Source organism: Octopus sinensis, unplaced genomic scaffold (genome assembly GCF_006345805.1).
Source record: "Octopus sinensis unplaced genomic scaffold, ASM634580v1 Contig15587, whole genome shotgun sequence".
Classification (NCBI taxonomy): domain Eukaryota; kingdom Metazoa; phylum Mollusca; class Cephalopoda; order Octopoda; family Octopodidae; genus Octopus; species Octopus sinensis.
In genome coordinates this window covers 27319-42500 of record NW_021833810.1, presented here as the reverse complement: position 1 = coordinate 42500, position 15182 = coordinate 27319, and the positions used below count along the sequence as shown (strand labels likewise).

Sequence of the window (15182 nt, the reverse complement as noted above, 5' to 3'; positions counted from 1 at the left end):
CGCAACGAACGGAACCAGTCGAAAAGGAAGTCTACGCCATCATTGAAGCTCTTCGTAAATGGAAGCACTACCTTATCGGAGTTCCTTTTCAGTTAGTAACCGACCAACGGTCCATGGCTTTCATATTCAACAACGAAGATAAAGGTAAAGTCAAGAACGACAATGGCGTATTGAGCTATCTTGTTTCAAATATGATGTCGTTTATCGGCCGGGTAATAACAGAGCTGATGATGCTTTTTCTCGGGGTTATTGCGCATCTTCTACCCTCATGGACCTTACACAGCTCCACGAATCCTTGTGCCAGCCAGGCGTGACGTGATTGTTCTGTTTCGTGCGGTCAAAGAATCTACCATTTTCCACTCATGACGTAAAATCTGTGACGTCTCAATGTGCCACATGCGCCGAAATGAAGCCTGATGCTTTGTGTCACTGACAGCCAAACTTGTGAAGGTCACTCAGCCGTTCGAGAGATTAAGCATAGACTTTAAGGGTCCACTCCCATCCACTAATCACAACAAATACCTACTTACAATTATCCATGAATTTTCTAGATTCTCATTTGCGTTCACATATTCAGATATATCAGCCGCTATTGCCATTCCTTGTCTCTGCCAACTATTTCGATTTTTAGACTTTATTTCATCTATTCCGATCGTGACGCTGCCTTCATGTCAGCTGAACTGAGACAATTCCTCCATAATAAAGGCATAGCGACCAGTAGGACAATCTCATACAGTCCAGCGAGGAATGTTGAGGTCGAAAAGCTCAATTCAATCTTAAGGAAAACCATTACTTTGGAACTGAAGTGTAAGGGATTGAGTGCAAGTCACTGGCAGCGCGTACTTCTTGATGCTCTGCACTCTATCCGTTGCCTCCTCTGTACGGCCACTTACACCACGCCTCACGAGAGGCTGTTCAGTTTTTACCGCAGCACATCTTCTGGGATCTCACTACCAGAATGGCCAGTGGAGGGTGGATCAGTGCTCCTGAAGAAAATACAATCCCGCAGTAGAAAAGGTTGAGTTACTTGAATGCAATCCACTGTATGCTTATGGAGCGGCATGGGGGAAACGGTTTCGTTGAAACATCTAGTTGCGGGGCATGGGGGAGATACGAAATTTTTCGATACACCGGCCGAGTTTGATACCTCATTGTGCAACCTGTGAACGATCTCAAAGCGGAAACACCGGCAGTTGAAACTAGAACCAGTGATATCGATCCTAAAGAAGAAGCTAACAGCTCAAAATTTGATAACCCTGAGCAATTGAAAGCAGGTCAACAGCGTCTACACTCATAGAACTTGAGAAACCAAAAGGCTGGTCAACAGCACCTACACACGCATACAATTTGCGAAGTCAAAAGACGTAAACTATCTGGAATATTGTAATACTCCATGCTATATTTTGATGCCTAAGAACTTTACAAAACTCACTTGGTAGTACTCAGATTCTTCAGCGGGGAGAATGTGGTAATAATTACTGATATTATTACTGTAACTATACGTGCTATCAGGTTAAGTAAAAAGTAAGCAACATTTTGAACTATGGAGAATTTATACCGGACTTTTGCAGTTTTGAATTTCTTTAAGCATTTTTTTGAAATTGTCTGATAACACAGACATAGACTCGCCCAAATGCATCAATAAATTAACATTGATATTTTTTTCACCGTTGTTACAATCATCTGAGATATTCGAGCAATTTTGCTATTCAACTATAAAAAAGGACGTAAAGCAGCTGAAACGGCTCGCGATATCAATGAAACGCTTGGTGAGGAAATGACCAGTGATCAGCTCGAAAGTGGTTTAAACGATTTCGCAGTGGAGACCTGGGCCTTGAAGATCGCGAGCATAGTGGATGCCCATCTGTCATCGATGACGGTCAATTAAAGACCGTCATTGAGAAAGATCCACATAAAACTACTCGAGAACTAGCAAAAGAACTTCTGCCTGCAACCATTTACATGTGATCGGAAAATCAAAAATGCTCGACAAATGGGTACCACGCGATTTGAATGAAAGTCCGAAAATATGCAGATATGAAATTTGCTTATCTCCGTAACCGATCCATTTCTCGACCGTATTGTAACTTGCGATGAAAAGTGGATTCTATACAATAATAAAAAACGTTCTTCGTAGTGGTTTGAGCAAAAGGAAGCTCCGAAAACCTTCCGTAAACCCGAACTCTTCATAAAGAAGGTTGTGATGACTGTTTGGTGGTGTACTACTGGACTCATCCACTATAAATTCTTAAACCCGGAAAAGCCATTACTACAGAAACATATTGCCATGAAATTGCGAAAATGAACGAAAAACTGCTCCTCCTCCGTCCCAGACTGGTCAACAGAAGAGGGTCAGTCATTCTCCATGACAATGCTTGACCACACGTTTCACTAATGATGCTCCAGAAGTTGAGGGAACTTGGCTACGAAGTTCTTCCCCACCCAGCTTATTCCCCAGACCTCTCTCCTACCGACAACCACTTTTTCAAGCACCTTGATGGTTTCCTGTGAGAGAAGGAGTTAAAAACTCAAACCGATGCTGAAAGTGTGTTCAAAGAGTTCATCAGCTCCAGAACTCCAGATTTTTATGTTACTAGAATAAACAAACTTGTAACTCGTTGGCAAACATATTTTTTGTAATAGTTCTTACATCGATGAATAAAACTTCCGCATTGTTGAAATATATTGTGATCAATTTCATGTTTCAAAACGTTGCTTACTTTTTACTCAGCCTTATATATTCACTACCGTTAATATTACTACAGCTAGCTGAAAACGAGGCTTTGGAATGAAAACTAGGCATAGAAAAATGATATTGAAACATGGCTGTCCGCTGACCAGCTAGGCCAATGACTAAAACTACTACTGACGGATACTGTACTCTCGTTCTTAGAAGAGTAAAGCTTATGTTTGGTCAATCTTTTCAACCTCTGTATTAACAAAATTGAGAATTGCTACACTACTACACTCATTCCAACGTTTGAACCACTTGATTGGACGCTTGATGAAATCCGAACCACAAAAAACTCGTAAGATATTGACTAATACAAATAATATTCACATAAACAGTGCGTAGACTGCCTCTGCCAAAAACGATACCAAGTATCGACGTGCATCTCTTGACCAAATTTGCATAGACGAGGTAGATAACACCGCGAGACTTCCTTGAGAAATATTTCACGTCTGATAACTTTGATTAAATTGCCAGAGAAGTTGCACGACTCTACCACAACATATCACCAGATGAAAGGATGAGTGCATATCAGCAATAGACCATGAATGGATATGTTAGAAGGTTCCAGGATGATTTTAACATAGATAATCAAAGTAATCTATTGTGGGTCAACAAATCAGGTCACTGACTCTCACTTTGAAGGGTGTGCATTTGAAATCCAGGGACAAGAAATAGCAAATTCATGGTGCACAAAGGGGGTAGCTACTGGAAAAACACCAAAATAAGAAAACCGATGCAGATGTGGAGTTAACACGGAAAATATCACCCACATCATGAGCAGTTGTTTGAAAATGTCCTTGCATTATTATCTACCGATGAGACATAATGTAGCCAAAACACTATATAATGAAATCCGTCAGAAAGACGATTCTGGTGCCAAAGTGAGAGGAATGCACAGTGTGGTACAGACCATAGCCACTCATAATTTTTAAGTGTACTGGTGGAATGACCTAGTGAAAACTTCAATAGAGTGCAAACATAAGAGACATGATTTTCTGATTTGAAACAGAGAAGAGAAACTAGGTACATTAGTGGAAATCAGTTGATCAGCGGATGTCAACAAAAGATTTGCGAAAAAGAAGATACCTGCACTGAACTACTAAGAAAGTTACAACTTTATGTTCAAATTTATACCCGTAATTATTGAGGAACTGGGGTATGAAACAAACTGCATCAGCACCAAATTTGTGAAGTTAGGCTTCTCAGAACCAGAGAAAGCTAATTAAGAGATTACATATACCAGCCATCAATGGAACTGTCAAAATACTCTCTTTACTCTTTTACTCTTTTACTTGTTTCGGTCATTTGACTGCGGCCATGCTGGAGCACCGCCTTTAGTCAAGCAAGTCGACCCCGGGACTTATTCTTTGTAAGCCCAGTACTTATTCTATCGGTCTCCTTTGCCGAACCGCTAAGTTACGGGGACATGAACACACCAGCATCGGTTGTCAAGCAATGCTAGGGGGACAAACACAGACATACAAATGCATACACACACGACGGGATTCTTTTCAGTTTCCGTCTACCAAGTCCACTCACAAGGCTTTGGTCGGCCCGGGGCTATAGTATAAGACACTTGCCCAAGATGCCACGCAGTGGGACTGAACCCGGAGCCATGTGGTTGGTAAGCAAGCTACATACAACACAGCCACTCCTGCGCCTCCAAAAGTTTAGCATAGACACTTGCCCAAGATGCCACGCAGTGGGACTGAACCTGGAACCATCTGGTTCATAAGCAAGCTACTTACCACACAGCCTTCAAAAGTTTAGCATTTAAGTATATATGCACGTGTCTAGACATGCAACTACATTCTTGAGAATACATGCATAAAACAAAACACAAATCTGCATCAACACTGACTCCACTTATTGCACACATACACACAGACATGCACAAATACCATGTTGATGTTTAAAATTCCAATGAATCTAGGTTAGGAGTGGTCTTATCTCAATTATCAAAAAATCTAGACATAAAACCGAATACAATACAATTTAAAAGAGATTTACGTCTCACTTTAATATTGTATAGAGACATTGTATCAATGTACGAGAGTAAAAAAAAGACAAAGATAAAATAAGTAGCAGTTAAACACTGGGGTCGATGTAATTGACTTGCTCACCTCATCTGAAATTGCTGGCCTTGTGCCAAAAATTTGAAACCAATATTTGTTACGCTGCAATCGTTTTAGTTTCAACACGCGGTCTCAAATGAAACCACTTGCAAATTAGTTGTAAATTGAGCAGAAACCATCATGCTTCATCACACACGCACAAAAAAAAAAAAAAAAAGAGAAGGAAAAAGAAAGAAAAGAAAAGGAAAGAAAAGAAAATACTAATTGATAACATGAATAGATAGACAACTTTGAAATGACAGTGGTGACACGTCTGCTTTTCATTTATCTTAGTTGGTGTGGAATGAATCCGAGGTTGGGGAGCATTGTAAATTGTGAGCGAGGTGTAAAAGTAGAAGGCTGATTACTTTTGCCCTGTAGCACACACACACACATACACAACACACACACACACACACACACACACACCACACACACACACACACACACACACACACACACACACACGCGCGCAGACACACATTACCGATAAGGAGAATGCTAATATTTACATGACCAGCAGTTTTGGAGGTGAGGGGATGTTAGACGCTATAAATGCAAATGGGAGTCTGTAAGATATAACACTACTTGCAGCCGCAACACCAACCAATTCTTCTACAGTGAATATATTACATAATATAAATGACATATAAATAACATATGCTGTTTAATAATCGATGTCCGAGCTGTCATTTTTATTATACAGTCACACAACAAAAAGGCAGATAAAACGAATATATATTTTGTACGTAAACAGAATATTAGGCAATTGGAGTTCTTTATGAAACAGAAAAAAACTCAGTAACAAGCATACACACCCGTTGGGAAACAGTATCGTCAACACTAACACCACTACCACAACCAACAGCGCAAACTGTTTATATCACAAATCAGCTGCCACTAGAATTTGCTACATCAACCGCAATCAGTTTTACTAATATTACAAATAGCTACACAAACACATTATGGATAAGAAAGCTGTCGGAACAGTAAATGATGGACTCACTAAAGTATATGACAGAGCTGGAATATCATATTTCGTTTATAAATATCGGGGTCACAATATGATTCCTATACCTGTAGTGGCGGAGAATTTAGGGAAATTAAATTCACTCACAATTCGAACTGATGATGTTTTAATATGCAGTTACCCAGGAACAGGTAATGTTTTAAAACTAATGATTTACTTGTTTTCAGGTGCGATTGTAATTGACGGCAAACTCGTTAGCACATTTAGGTGCGATTGTTATTGAGTTGGCAAATTCATTAGCACATCGGACAAAATTTTTAGCGGCATTTCTTCCGACTTTGCGTTCTGAGATCAAATCACGCTGTTGTCACCTGTGCGTTTCAACTTCTCTGGGGCGAAGAAATAAGTAGGGGAGACCGGGGTTAGTTGACTACATTTTTTTACATTTTCACTGACAGAGCAATACTATTTAATGTATTCTACTGCATCTTGTATTACACGCATAAATCAACCGTAGCAGAAGACTTACAAAGCTAGAGATCTCATCTGCTCATTGTCTGGATTTATATTTTGTGCATTTTCTAAGACCACTTAAATGTGTCAACTTGCCCCAATACCGGGGCAAGTTGACACATATAATGGGGTATGTTGACACATGAATGCATTTTCTTGGAACATACATGTTAGTAGACAGAAACACATGATATAAGCTTGTTGGTTTGATCAAGGGCCTTTATTACGGTTTCATTACCTATCATCATCAGAGTCACAATTTGGGCATGTGAATATTGTCAGACCTGGTGTGCATGCTTCGTGAGCCCAACCTTTACAATCAGAGCATTGAAGCCACACTTCCCTTCCTTTGCTGTTGGAAAAAGGCTCGCAACACACTAAGCAATACCACTCTTCCTCATCAGAGGTATCACTTTCTTGAATTTGAACTTTTTTCTTAACAGGTTGGACCTTTTCCCTTCGTTGACCTGCCCTTACTGAGTCCCTTTCCTGTCGTTCCTTTTATCAATGTTTGTCTTCTTTTTACTTTTACTTTTTGTCTTTTCTTCTATGATTGCTCTTTTAACCGGCGAGTCACTGAGGATTTCAGAACAACGTTTCTTTCTTCCTCTGGTTGATTCTTTCCTAGGGCCTGCTTTGGGTAGTAGACAGATTTGAAAGGGTGAAAGAAAAGGACTGGTGGCTATGTTGCTTGAAGGCCCAGGTGTTGCAGGTGCTGAAGGCCCAGGTGCTGAAAGTGCAGGATCCGGTCGGTCAGTGACATAGCTTGGTGCAAAGTCGCTGTCTGTGAAAATGTTGCGATTAAAAGGGCATATTCCTGTAGAAGAAAAGCCACTAAGAATGTTTGTCGGAGTTGCAGTCAATGGCCATGCAGTTTTGACAATACACGGAATGTCATAAATGGTCATGGTCTGGCCAGGATGGTTGATATGCCAGTCATCAATGGCAGTGTTTGTGTACTTCTTCAGTGGTCCATAGACCGCTTTGTCCAACGGCTGTAACCTGTGTGTGCAGTGAGGTGGGAAAGAAAGCATGGTGATGCCATTGTCTGATGCATAAGTCAGCCCCTCGATACTAAGGTGGGAATCGTGATTGTCCAGCAAGAGAAGGCACAGTGACTGCTTTGAACATTTCACATTCCTCACAAAGTGTTGAAAGAATTTCACAAAATGCTCCTCACACATCCAACCAGATGGATTAGCACCTCCATCGCTGCCTGATGGTCCACTGTTTAGGAAATGTGGCCTAAAGTTCTTCCAAGGAAAAACAAAAAAAAAAAAACGGTGGTATGCTGTTTCCAGCGGCATTTACACAGCATGCCAATGTGACCAGAACGTGAAGACGGACGAAATGCTACTAAGCATTTTGACGGCGTGCTAACGATTCTGCCAATTGGCCACCTTAAGAAGATAGATAAATAATAAAAGTTTTTTAAAAAGCTATCGGTGACTCAGATGTTTGAAAAGACTTCTCTAAAAGGTCTCGTTGAGAATTTTATCTCCGAATCAGTTGTGTATAAAAAACTATAGCGATGACTTTATGATGCTTTAGTATATTATAAGTTCAAACTGTAGGCCTTTAGCATTTCTTTATTGGTGAATAGTGGAGGCGCAATGGCCCAGTGGTTAGGGCAGCGGACTCGCGGTCGTAGGATCGCGGTTTCGATTCCCAAACCGGGCGTTGTGAGTGTTTAATGAGCGAAAACACCTAAAGCTCCACGAGGCTCCGGCAGGGATGGTGGTGATCCCTGCTGTACTCTTTCACCACAACTTTCTCTCACTCTTACTTCCTGTTTCTGTTGTACCTGTATTTCAAAAGGCCGGCCTTGTCACTCTCTGTGTCACGCTGAATCTCCTCGAGAACTACGTTAAGGGTACACGTGTCTGTGGAGTGCTCAGCCACTTACACGTTAATTTCATGAGCAGGCTGTTCCGTTGGTCGGATCAACCGGAACCCTCGTCGTCGTAACCGACGGAGTGCTTCCATTGGTGAATAAATTCAGCGTAGAAAGAAATCACGGCAGTAGAGAAAAAAGGGTCATGTCATAGTTGAGGCTGTCAAAAAAGTGGTTCCATTTTATTTTCGTCAGTCGATTTACTCGAGTAACTGAATAGAAATCTGTAGTTAATACGTTCAACTTACACGTTCAACGATAAATAAAAGCAATACAAGATTCATGCTGCTCTGTTACAAAATCTCGTATAATCCTGGATTTCCTTGATACTGTTACAGGTGCTTCATATCCTGAGTTTTGTGGTGTTATTTTACAGAGTACTTTCTTAGAACTTTACAAATCCTTCAGCAGTTTACATGGTTTATGCAGTTCGTTCAAGCATGAAATCTACTATATTTAGTGGTTGGCGTTAAACGTATATTTTCTGGTTAACGCATTCTGTCAGCAATAATATCGTCTGGAACCAAATCAGCTGATCAGATCTATCTGGGTATTCATTATATTTCATTATAGATTTGCATATGGATTTCTGCTGCATTGGGCGCGCGCGCTTCAATGTGTGTTAATGTGTGTGTGTGTGTGTTGGAGAATTTCATAGTTTAGTTTTATAGTAACAGAAATATTTGATTTACGACGAAATTTTGCCCCTGCATATTTATATATATATATACTTTATTTAAAGCAGCTGACAATTCAACAAAACCTGTTACTCCGAGTTTCCCGTTGCTGTTGCAAAAACTGTCCGATGAACGGCAACGGAAAACTCAGAGTAACAGGCTTTGTTGAATTTTCTGCTGCTTTAAATAAAGCATATTACTCTACCACTGGTATTTGAGTACTCTTTTTTCCACCTTGTTTCACATTTATGTGTTTACTCCGCTATATATATATATATATATATATATGTTTTGGAAACTGATGACTTTGGTCGTTCTACTAGCTGAATGTTAAGTAAATAAATTAACTATAAACTAACTTGCATATTGCTTTGCTGAGCAACAAATACGCCTGTACTCTTATATTTTGTGTAAAGACAATTTAATTTTCCAGGTTCCCACTGGTTGTTTGAAATGACGAATATGATACTAAAAGAAAAAAGCGAAAGAATATCGACAATTAAAGAAGACCATATGCTGGAAATTTCTAGACCAGAAATGCTAGATGCCATTGATTCACCTCGCTTACTGCATACGCATTTACCTCCTGATATTATTCCCGAGGGTCTTTTGAAAGACCACAAAATTCTTTATCTGACTCGCAATCCTAAAGCTGCATTTGTGTCATACTTCAGACACATGGCAGCACTTGATGAATATGGATACCGAGGAACTTTGGAAAACTATTTGGAAAAGCTTATGAATGGAGAAGGTAACTACTACTACTACTACTACTACTACTACTACTACTATACTACTACTACTACTACTACTACTACTACTACTACTACTACTACTACTACTACTACCACCACAACCACCACAACCACTACTACTACTACTACTACTACTACTACTACTACCCCCCTTACTATATATATATATATTATATATATATATATATATACAGATATATATATGTGTGTATATACATACATATATCCACATACAAAAACATACACACATAAAATACCTGTACATACATTTACACCCACCCACATATATCCGCTTGTATGTTCATATATGTAGTATTAAATGATTGTGATCCTTAAAGTAAGATAGGGGAGTTAATTAAAGATTAAATATTATGATGGAGATAAGTAGGGTTGTTGGGGATTGCCTACGGGGTCTTGCAGATATATGCTGTGTCGTTATTTAGGTTGCTTTAGATTTGTGGTAAAATTTGAAGGTATGAAAAAAGCGGTGGTTGCATGTACTTAGGGTCTCATTATATTTGTTTAGTAGTGTTGAAGAGTTGTGTTTTAATATATGGAATACTTCTTTAAGGCAGCATAGCTTACAGGCTAAGCGTTGACCTTGGTATGGAAGCCCAGAATCTATTGTGAACCATGACAAAGTGTAGGAAATATTTCTATTTTTGAGATGATGTGCGACTGGCGAGTGTTGTGGATTTACTTTGTTTCTCGTATCTAAAAGAATTGAGATGAACGGCATATCGCTGTTTAAAATTTATGCTTGACCCCATATATATATAGCTGTAGAAATGTATAATGTGTTGAGGTCGGTGCGTTTATAAATTACATTAGATCTTCTACAATGGGTTTGTAGAGGGCATATATATATATGTATGTATATGTATATATTGCACCCAGTATTAAAATAGTGACAGATATCCTTACGTTGCATTTGAGCAAGCACAGCAGGGCTGAACATTATTCAAAATGGGGCACAATAGTAATGGCAATAATCGTGGAGCTATGCGATAACGAGGACTTCATATAGGCAATGTATACTATCCGAGAGACAAGACATTAAGAATTATAAGAATGATTAGCTCAACTCAGGTAGACCCTCAGACATGCACCACCATCCCACGTTTATATACAAACACAAGAACTTATAATGTATATTTGTACGATATACTCAGAAATAGCTGATTTCTAAAATCAATTTGCAGTTTTTGTTATACTTTGTATGAAATTTCTCTCTAATTTTATAGTGGTCGGCGGGCAATTTTTCGAATACACGCATGAAATTTGGCGCCTGATTAAAGACAATCCAAATGCTATAGTAATAACTTATGAAGAAATGAAAAAGGTAAGTATGTTTACGTCACCTGTTATTTTGCCATTCATCGACTGAAATAAATTCATCGATGAAATAAAACTTATTGGTTCTTAGACCAACCCGAACATACTCGTAGTATCAAGGATTATATTCATTTTTATATGTAGTTAAAGCAGATAATATTTATTAGATAACAAAGATTACGAGCTCTGAAATTCTAATTTCTTCTGCTATGATGTATGCGTTTGGAGGCGCGTGGTTTAGTGGTTAGGGTGTCAGCATAATGATCGTAAGATTGTGGTTTCGATTCCTGGACCGGGCGATGCGTTTTGTTCTTGAGCAAAACACCTCGTTTCACGTTGCTCCAGTTCACTCAGCTGGCAAAAATGAGTCACGCTGCGATGGACTGGCGTCCCGTCCAGCTGGGGAACACATACGCCATTGAAACCGGGAAACCGGGCCCATGAGCTTGGCTAGGTTCTAAAAGGGCGCATTTATTTTTATTTTTATGATGTATGCGTACATACATACATATGTACATATGTACAAATAAGCAAACATACACTTACATAATGACATACACAACCATACATGCCTATATAAACGCATATATAAATAAGCATATGCAAAGAAAATACTTTAGCAACATCGCTCTCAATGGCTTTATGATATCTTGTTTATTCTGCGCTTGACGCTTCTCATTCATAAACAGGAGGAAAATATAACCTATGATGATACTTGTAACAGAGAACTCATAACCAAAAACATTACACAGTGATCAAAAGCATAGGCCTCAGAACTCGCAGAAAACAAGCAATGAACAGCACACAATGTATTTGTAGTACTACTACTCGCACCAATATTTGTGGTTGTTGATTGGACACTAGATGAGATACGAACCGTTCCTTTTAAAGCCCGAGAGCTAAAATCTCTGTAAAATGGAGCCATAACAGATCAAGAAAAAAGGGTTTGGGACTGGTCATTACCTTACTAACAACCCATCAGGCACAATGTCGTTAAATATAAATAAATGCGCCCTTTTAAAGTCTAGCCAGGCTCATGGGCCCGGTTTCCCGGTTTCAATGGCGTATGTGTTCCCCAGCTGGACGGGACGCCAGTCCATCGCAGCGTGACTCATTTTTGCCAGCTGAGTTGACTGGAGCAACGTGAAATGAAGTGTTTTGCTCAAGAACATAAGGCGTCGCCCGGTCCAGGAATCGAAACCAAAATCTTACGCTCATGATGCTGACACCCTAGCCACTAAGCCATGCGCCTCCACGCACAGTGTCGTTACCACATCATTAATAGCACAGATTTAGAGCCCTCACAGTTGCTACAAATGATGCGTCTCACTATCACAGTGGATTTATCAAGGCAAAATCACATTCTTACCATATATGGGACAGCTTTTCACTTTATTGCCGGAAAATATTTCATATCCAACATCTACTGTCACTTTACAGGAAGTGTTTCTACTCGTAACAAGTTACCTTTGAAAGGTTATACCATACTTTCGAGGTTCAATTGGATATAGTTACAGCTCGATGTCTATCGGGAACAAAATTTAGGCCGGAACATTTTGGGAAAGATGTGTTTTGTGTTGGGCATGATTACAGTAAAGGGAAGTGAGATGTAGGTGAAGAAATTGGTACATAATCCGTTAGAGAATAAGAGTAGAAAGAGTTGTAGGAACGAAAAAGTCAGGGGAAGGATACATCACCCAGATTAGGGTTTGTGGAGCATTGTTGTTACTTATCTTTCTAAACACCAGCTTATACATAGTATACGTTAAATACGTACATATAGGCGCAGGAGTGGCTGTGTGGTAAGTAGCTTGCTAACCAACCACATGGTTCCGGGTTCAGTCCCACTGCGTGGCACCTTGGGCAAGTGTCTTCTACTATAGCCCCGGGCCGACCAATGCCTTGTGAGTGGATTTGGTAGACGGAAACTGAAAGAAGCCTGTCGTATATATGTATATATATGTATATGCATTTATGTGTTTGTGTGTCTGTGTTTGTCCCCCTAGAATTGCTTGACAACCGATGCTGGTGTGTTTACGTCCCCGTCACTTAGCGGTTCGGCAAAAGAGACCGATAGAATAAGTACTGGGCTTACAAAGAATAAGTCCCGGGGTCGATTTGCTCGACTAAAAGGCGGTGCTCCAGCATGGCCGCAGTCAAATGACTGAAACAAGTAAAAGAGTAAAAGAGTATACCAGTAATAGCTATTAAATTAAACAGCAATACTTTCTACAGTTTAGAAATATTTTCTTTAATATAAATGAGTTATTCGTATATCACACGCATATTTCATAATGATAGTTAAGAGCAATTATCAAAATAGTCTGTTTAATTTTTTTATTGTATTTCTTATAACAGGTTCCCTTTGAAGTAGTGTCTCGCATTGCCAAGTTGCTCGGGAAGTCTATTAGCAACCAACTAGCTGAAAACATCATTGACATGTGTTCGTTTGAGAAGATGACATCCGAAAAAAGTACCGAGAGTTCCAACTTTACAAAAGAATTGTTCCGGGACAATGGATCTTTTTATCACAATGGTATGTTTACAGTTGATATCAGTATGTTTAAGAGGAATAACAAAATGAAGGTGTGATGTTAGTGCAGTTTCCACGGACATTAAATCTATAAGTAAAGCTAAATAACTAATGGGATCGAAGCACTCCGTCGGTTACGACGATGAGGGTTCCGGTTGATCCAAATCAACGGAACAGCCTGCTCGTGAAATTAACGTATAAGTGGCTGAGCACTCCACAGACACGTGTACCATTAACGTAGTTCTCGGGGATATTCAGCGTGACACAGAGAGTGACAAGACCGGCCCTTTGAAATACAGGTACAACAGAAACAGGAAGTAAGAGTGAGAGAAAGTTGTGGTGAAAGAGTACAGCAGGGATCACCACCATCCCCTGCCGGAGACTCGTGGAGCTTTAGGTGCTTTCGCTCAATAAACACTCACAACGCCCGGTCTGGGAATCGAAACCGCGATCCTACGACTGCGAGTCCGCTGCCCTAACCACTGGGCTATTGCGCCTCCACTTGATATTTTATTAGCAACTCTATCACAATCGGATCAACTTTGAGGAAACATTTCTGGAAAAGAAGTACCTATGTTTCAAACTTCTTCAACTTCAACAGGAACAACTATACTGACCAATTTTTACCCCCAAAGATGATGCAACAGTACAAAATGATGATGAAATACTTACAATGTAATGGCATCAAAACGGTAGGGAAAAAATAACGAGAAATCAGAAATTACTCATTTTGCTCCAGTTACCGCTTTTGCTCCTGCCCCATGTATATAAAATTATTTGTAATTTAAATAACGTGAAACGCCTTCAACAAAGTATTGAAGTCACATAATGTTCTGGGACATGTCGACAGATCACCTTTTGGTATAAGGCACCTACTTTAACAAAATGTTAATTTTGCACATTTGCATAAAACCAGAAGTCTGTAAAGAAGATGGATAGATCTCAGTATGTTATGACTATTTGTTTTATTGCACCACAAAATTTAAAATAGAAATACAAAGGGACATAACTATATACCAAATTTGAATATGTTTGATAATCTGCTGTTTTTAGCATTCTTTACTGTGATAAATGCTAGAATTGAATTCATAATAGAATTTTTAATAATTTTTTTTTAGGTCAAATTGCGACTTGGAAAAAGTGGTTAACTGTAGAACAAAGCGAGAGAATAGATGCTTGCATCCAATCACAGCTCATTGACCAGGGAATCAATTTAAATTTTTGAGTTATTTAATGTCTTTTAAGTAAGGGTTCGTAACATTATTTACAAGAGATTGTAAACAAATATCTGATGAAAAATAATCTATTTTATTGGAATTATTAAAATATTTGCTTTGTTTCAATGTGTTATACTCAATAATAAATAATGTAGACATTGTGATAAATATAATTAATGATTATATAAATACGGATTGTCTTCGGCTTTATCTTTTGCATTTTGTTATCACTGGACTGCGGTCATACTGGAACACCAATTTGAAAGGCTTTAGTCGAATGGATCTATCCCATGATTTCTGTTTTTTAAAGCGCGATACTTATTCTATAGGTCACTTCTGCGGAACCACAAAATTACGGGGATATAAACAAACCAACAATATATGTCACAGAATCGGGGAAATTGGGTTATAATCCTATTGCTCGGGATTAAACGTTGATC

At 39.2% G+C, this 15182-nt stretch overlaps 1 protein-coding gene across 1 annotated transcript; it reads left to right on the top strand.

Moving 5' to 3' along the window:
* Positions 1 to 5509: 5509 nt before the first annotated feature.
* Positions 5510 to 14892, top strand: LOC115230473 (sulfotransferase 1C2-like). The gene is made up of 5 exons (XM_029800643.2): positions 5510 to 6009; positions 9336 to 9653; positions 10902 to 10999; positions 13351 to 13528; positions 14644 to 14892. Exons 1-5 carry the CDS (start codon positions 5814 to 5816, stop codon positions 14748 to 14750), a joined length of 897 nt encoding a protein of 298 aa, XP_029656503.1. The 5' UTR covers positions 5510 to 5813; the 3' UTR covers positions 14751 to 14892.
* Positions 14893 to 15182: the final 290 nt, after the last annotated feature.

What these genes read in the sequence shown, in the direction of transcription:
- LOC115230473 (XM_029800643.2), top strand. Translation starts at nt 5,814, where the DNA reads ATGGATAAGAAAGCTGTCGGAACAGTAAATGATGGACTCACTAAAGTA. An exon ending in AAAGCTTATGAATGGAGAAG is followed by an intron (nt 9,654 to 10,901) that starts GTAACTACTACT and finishes CTAATTTTATAG; the next exon opens with TGGTCGGCGGGCAATTTTTC. An exon ending in CTTATGAAGAAATGAAAAAG is followed by an intron (nt 11,000 to 13,350) that starts GTAAGTATGTTT and finishes TTCTTATAACAG; the next exon opens with GTTCCCTTTGAAGTAGTGTC.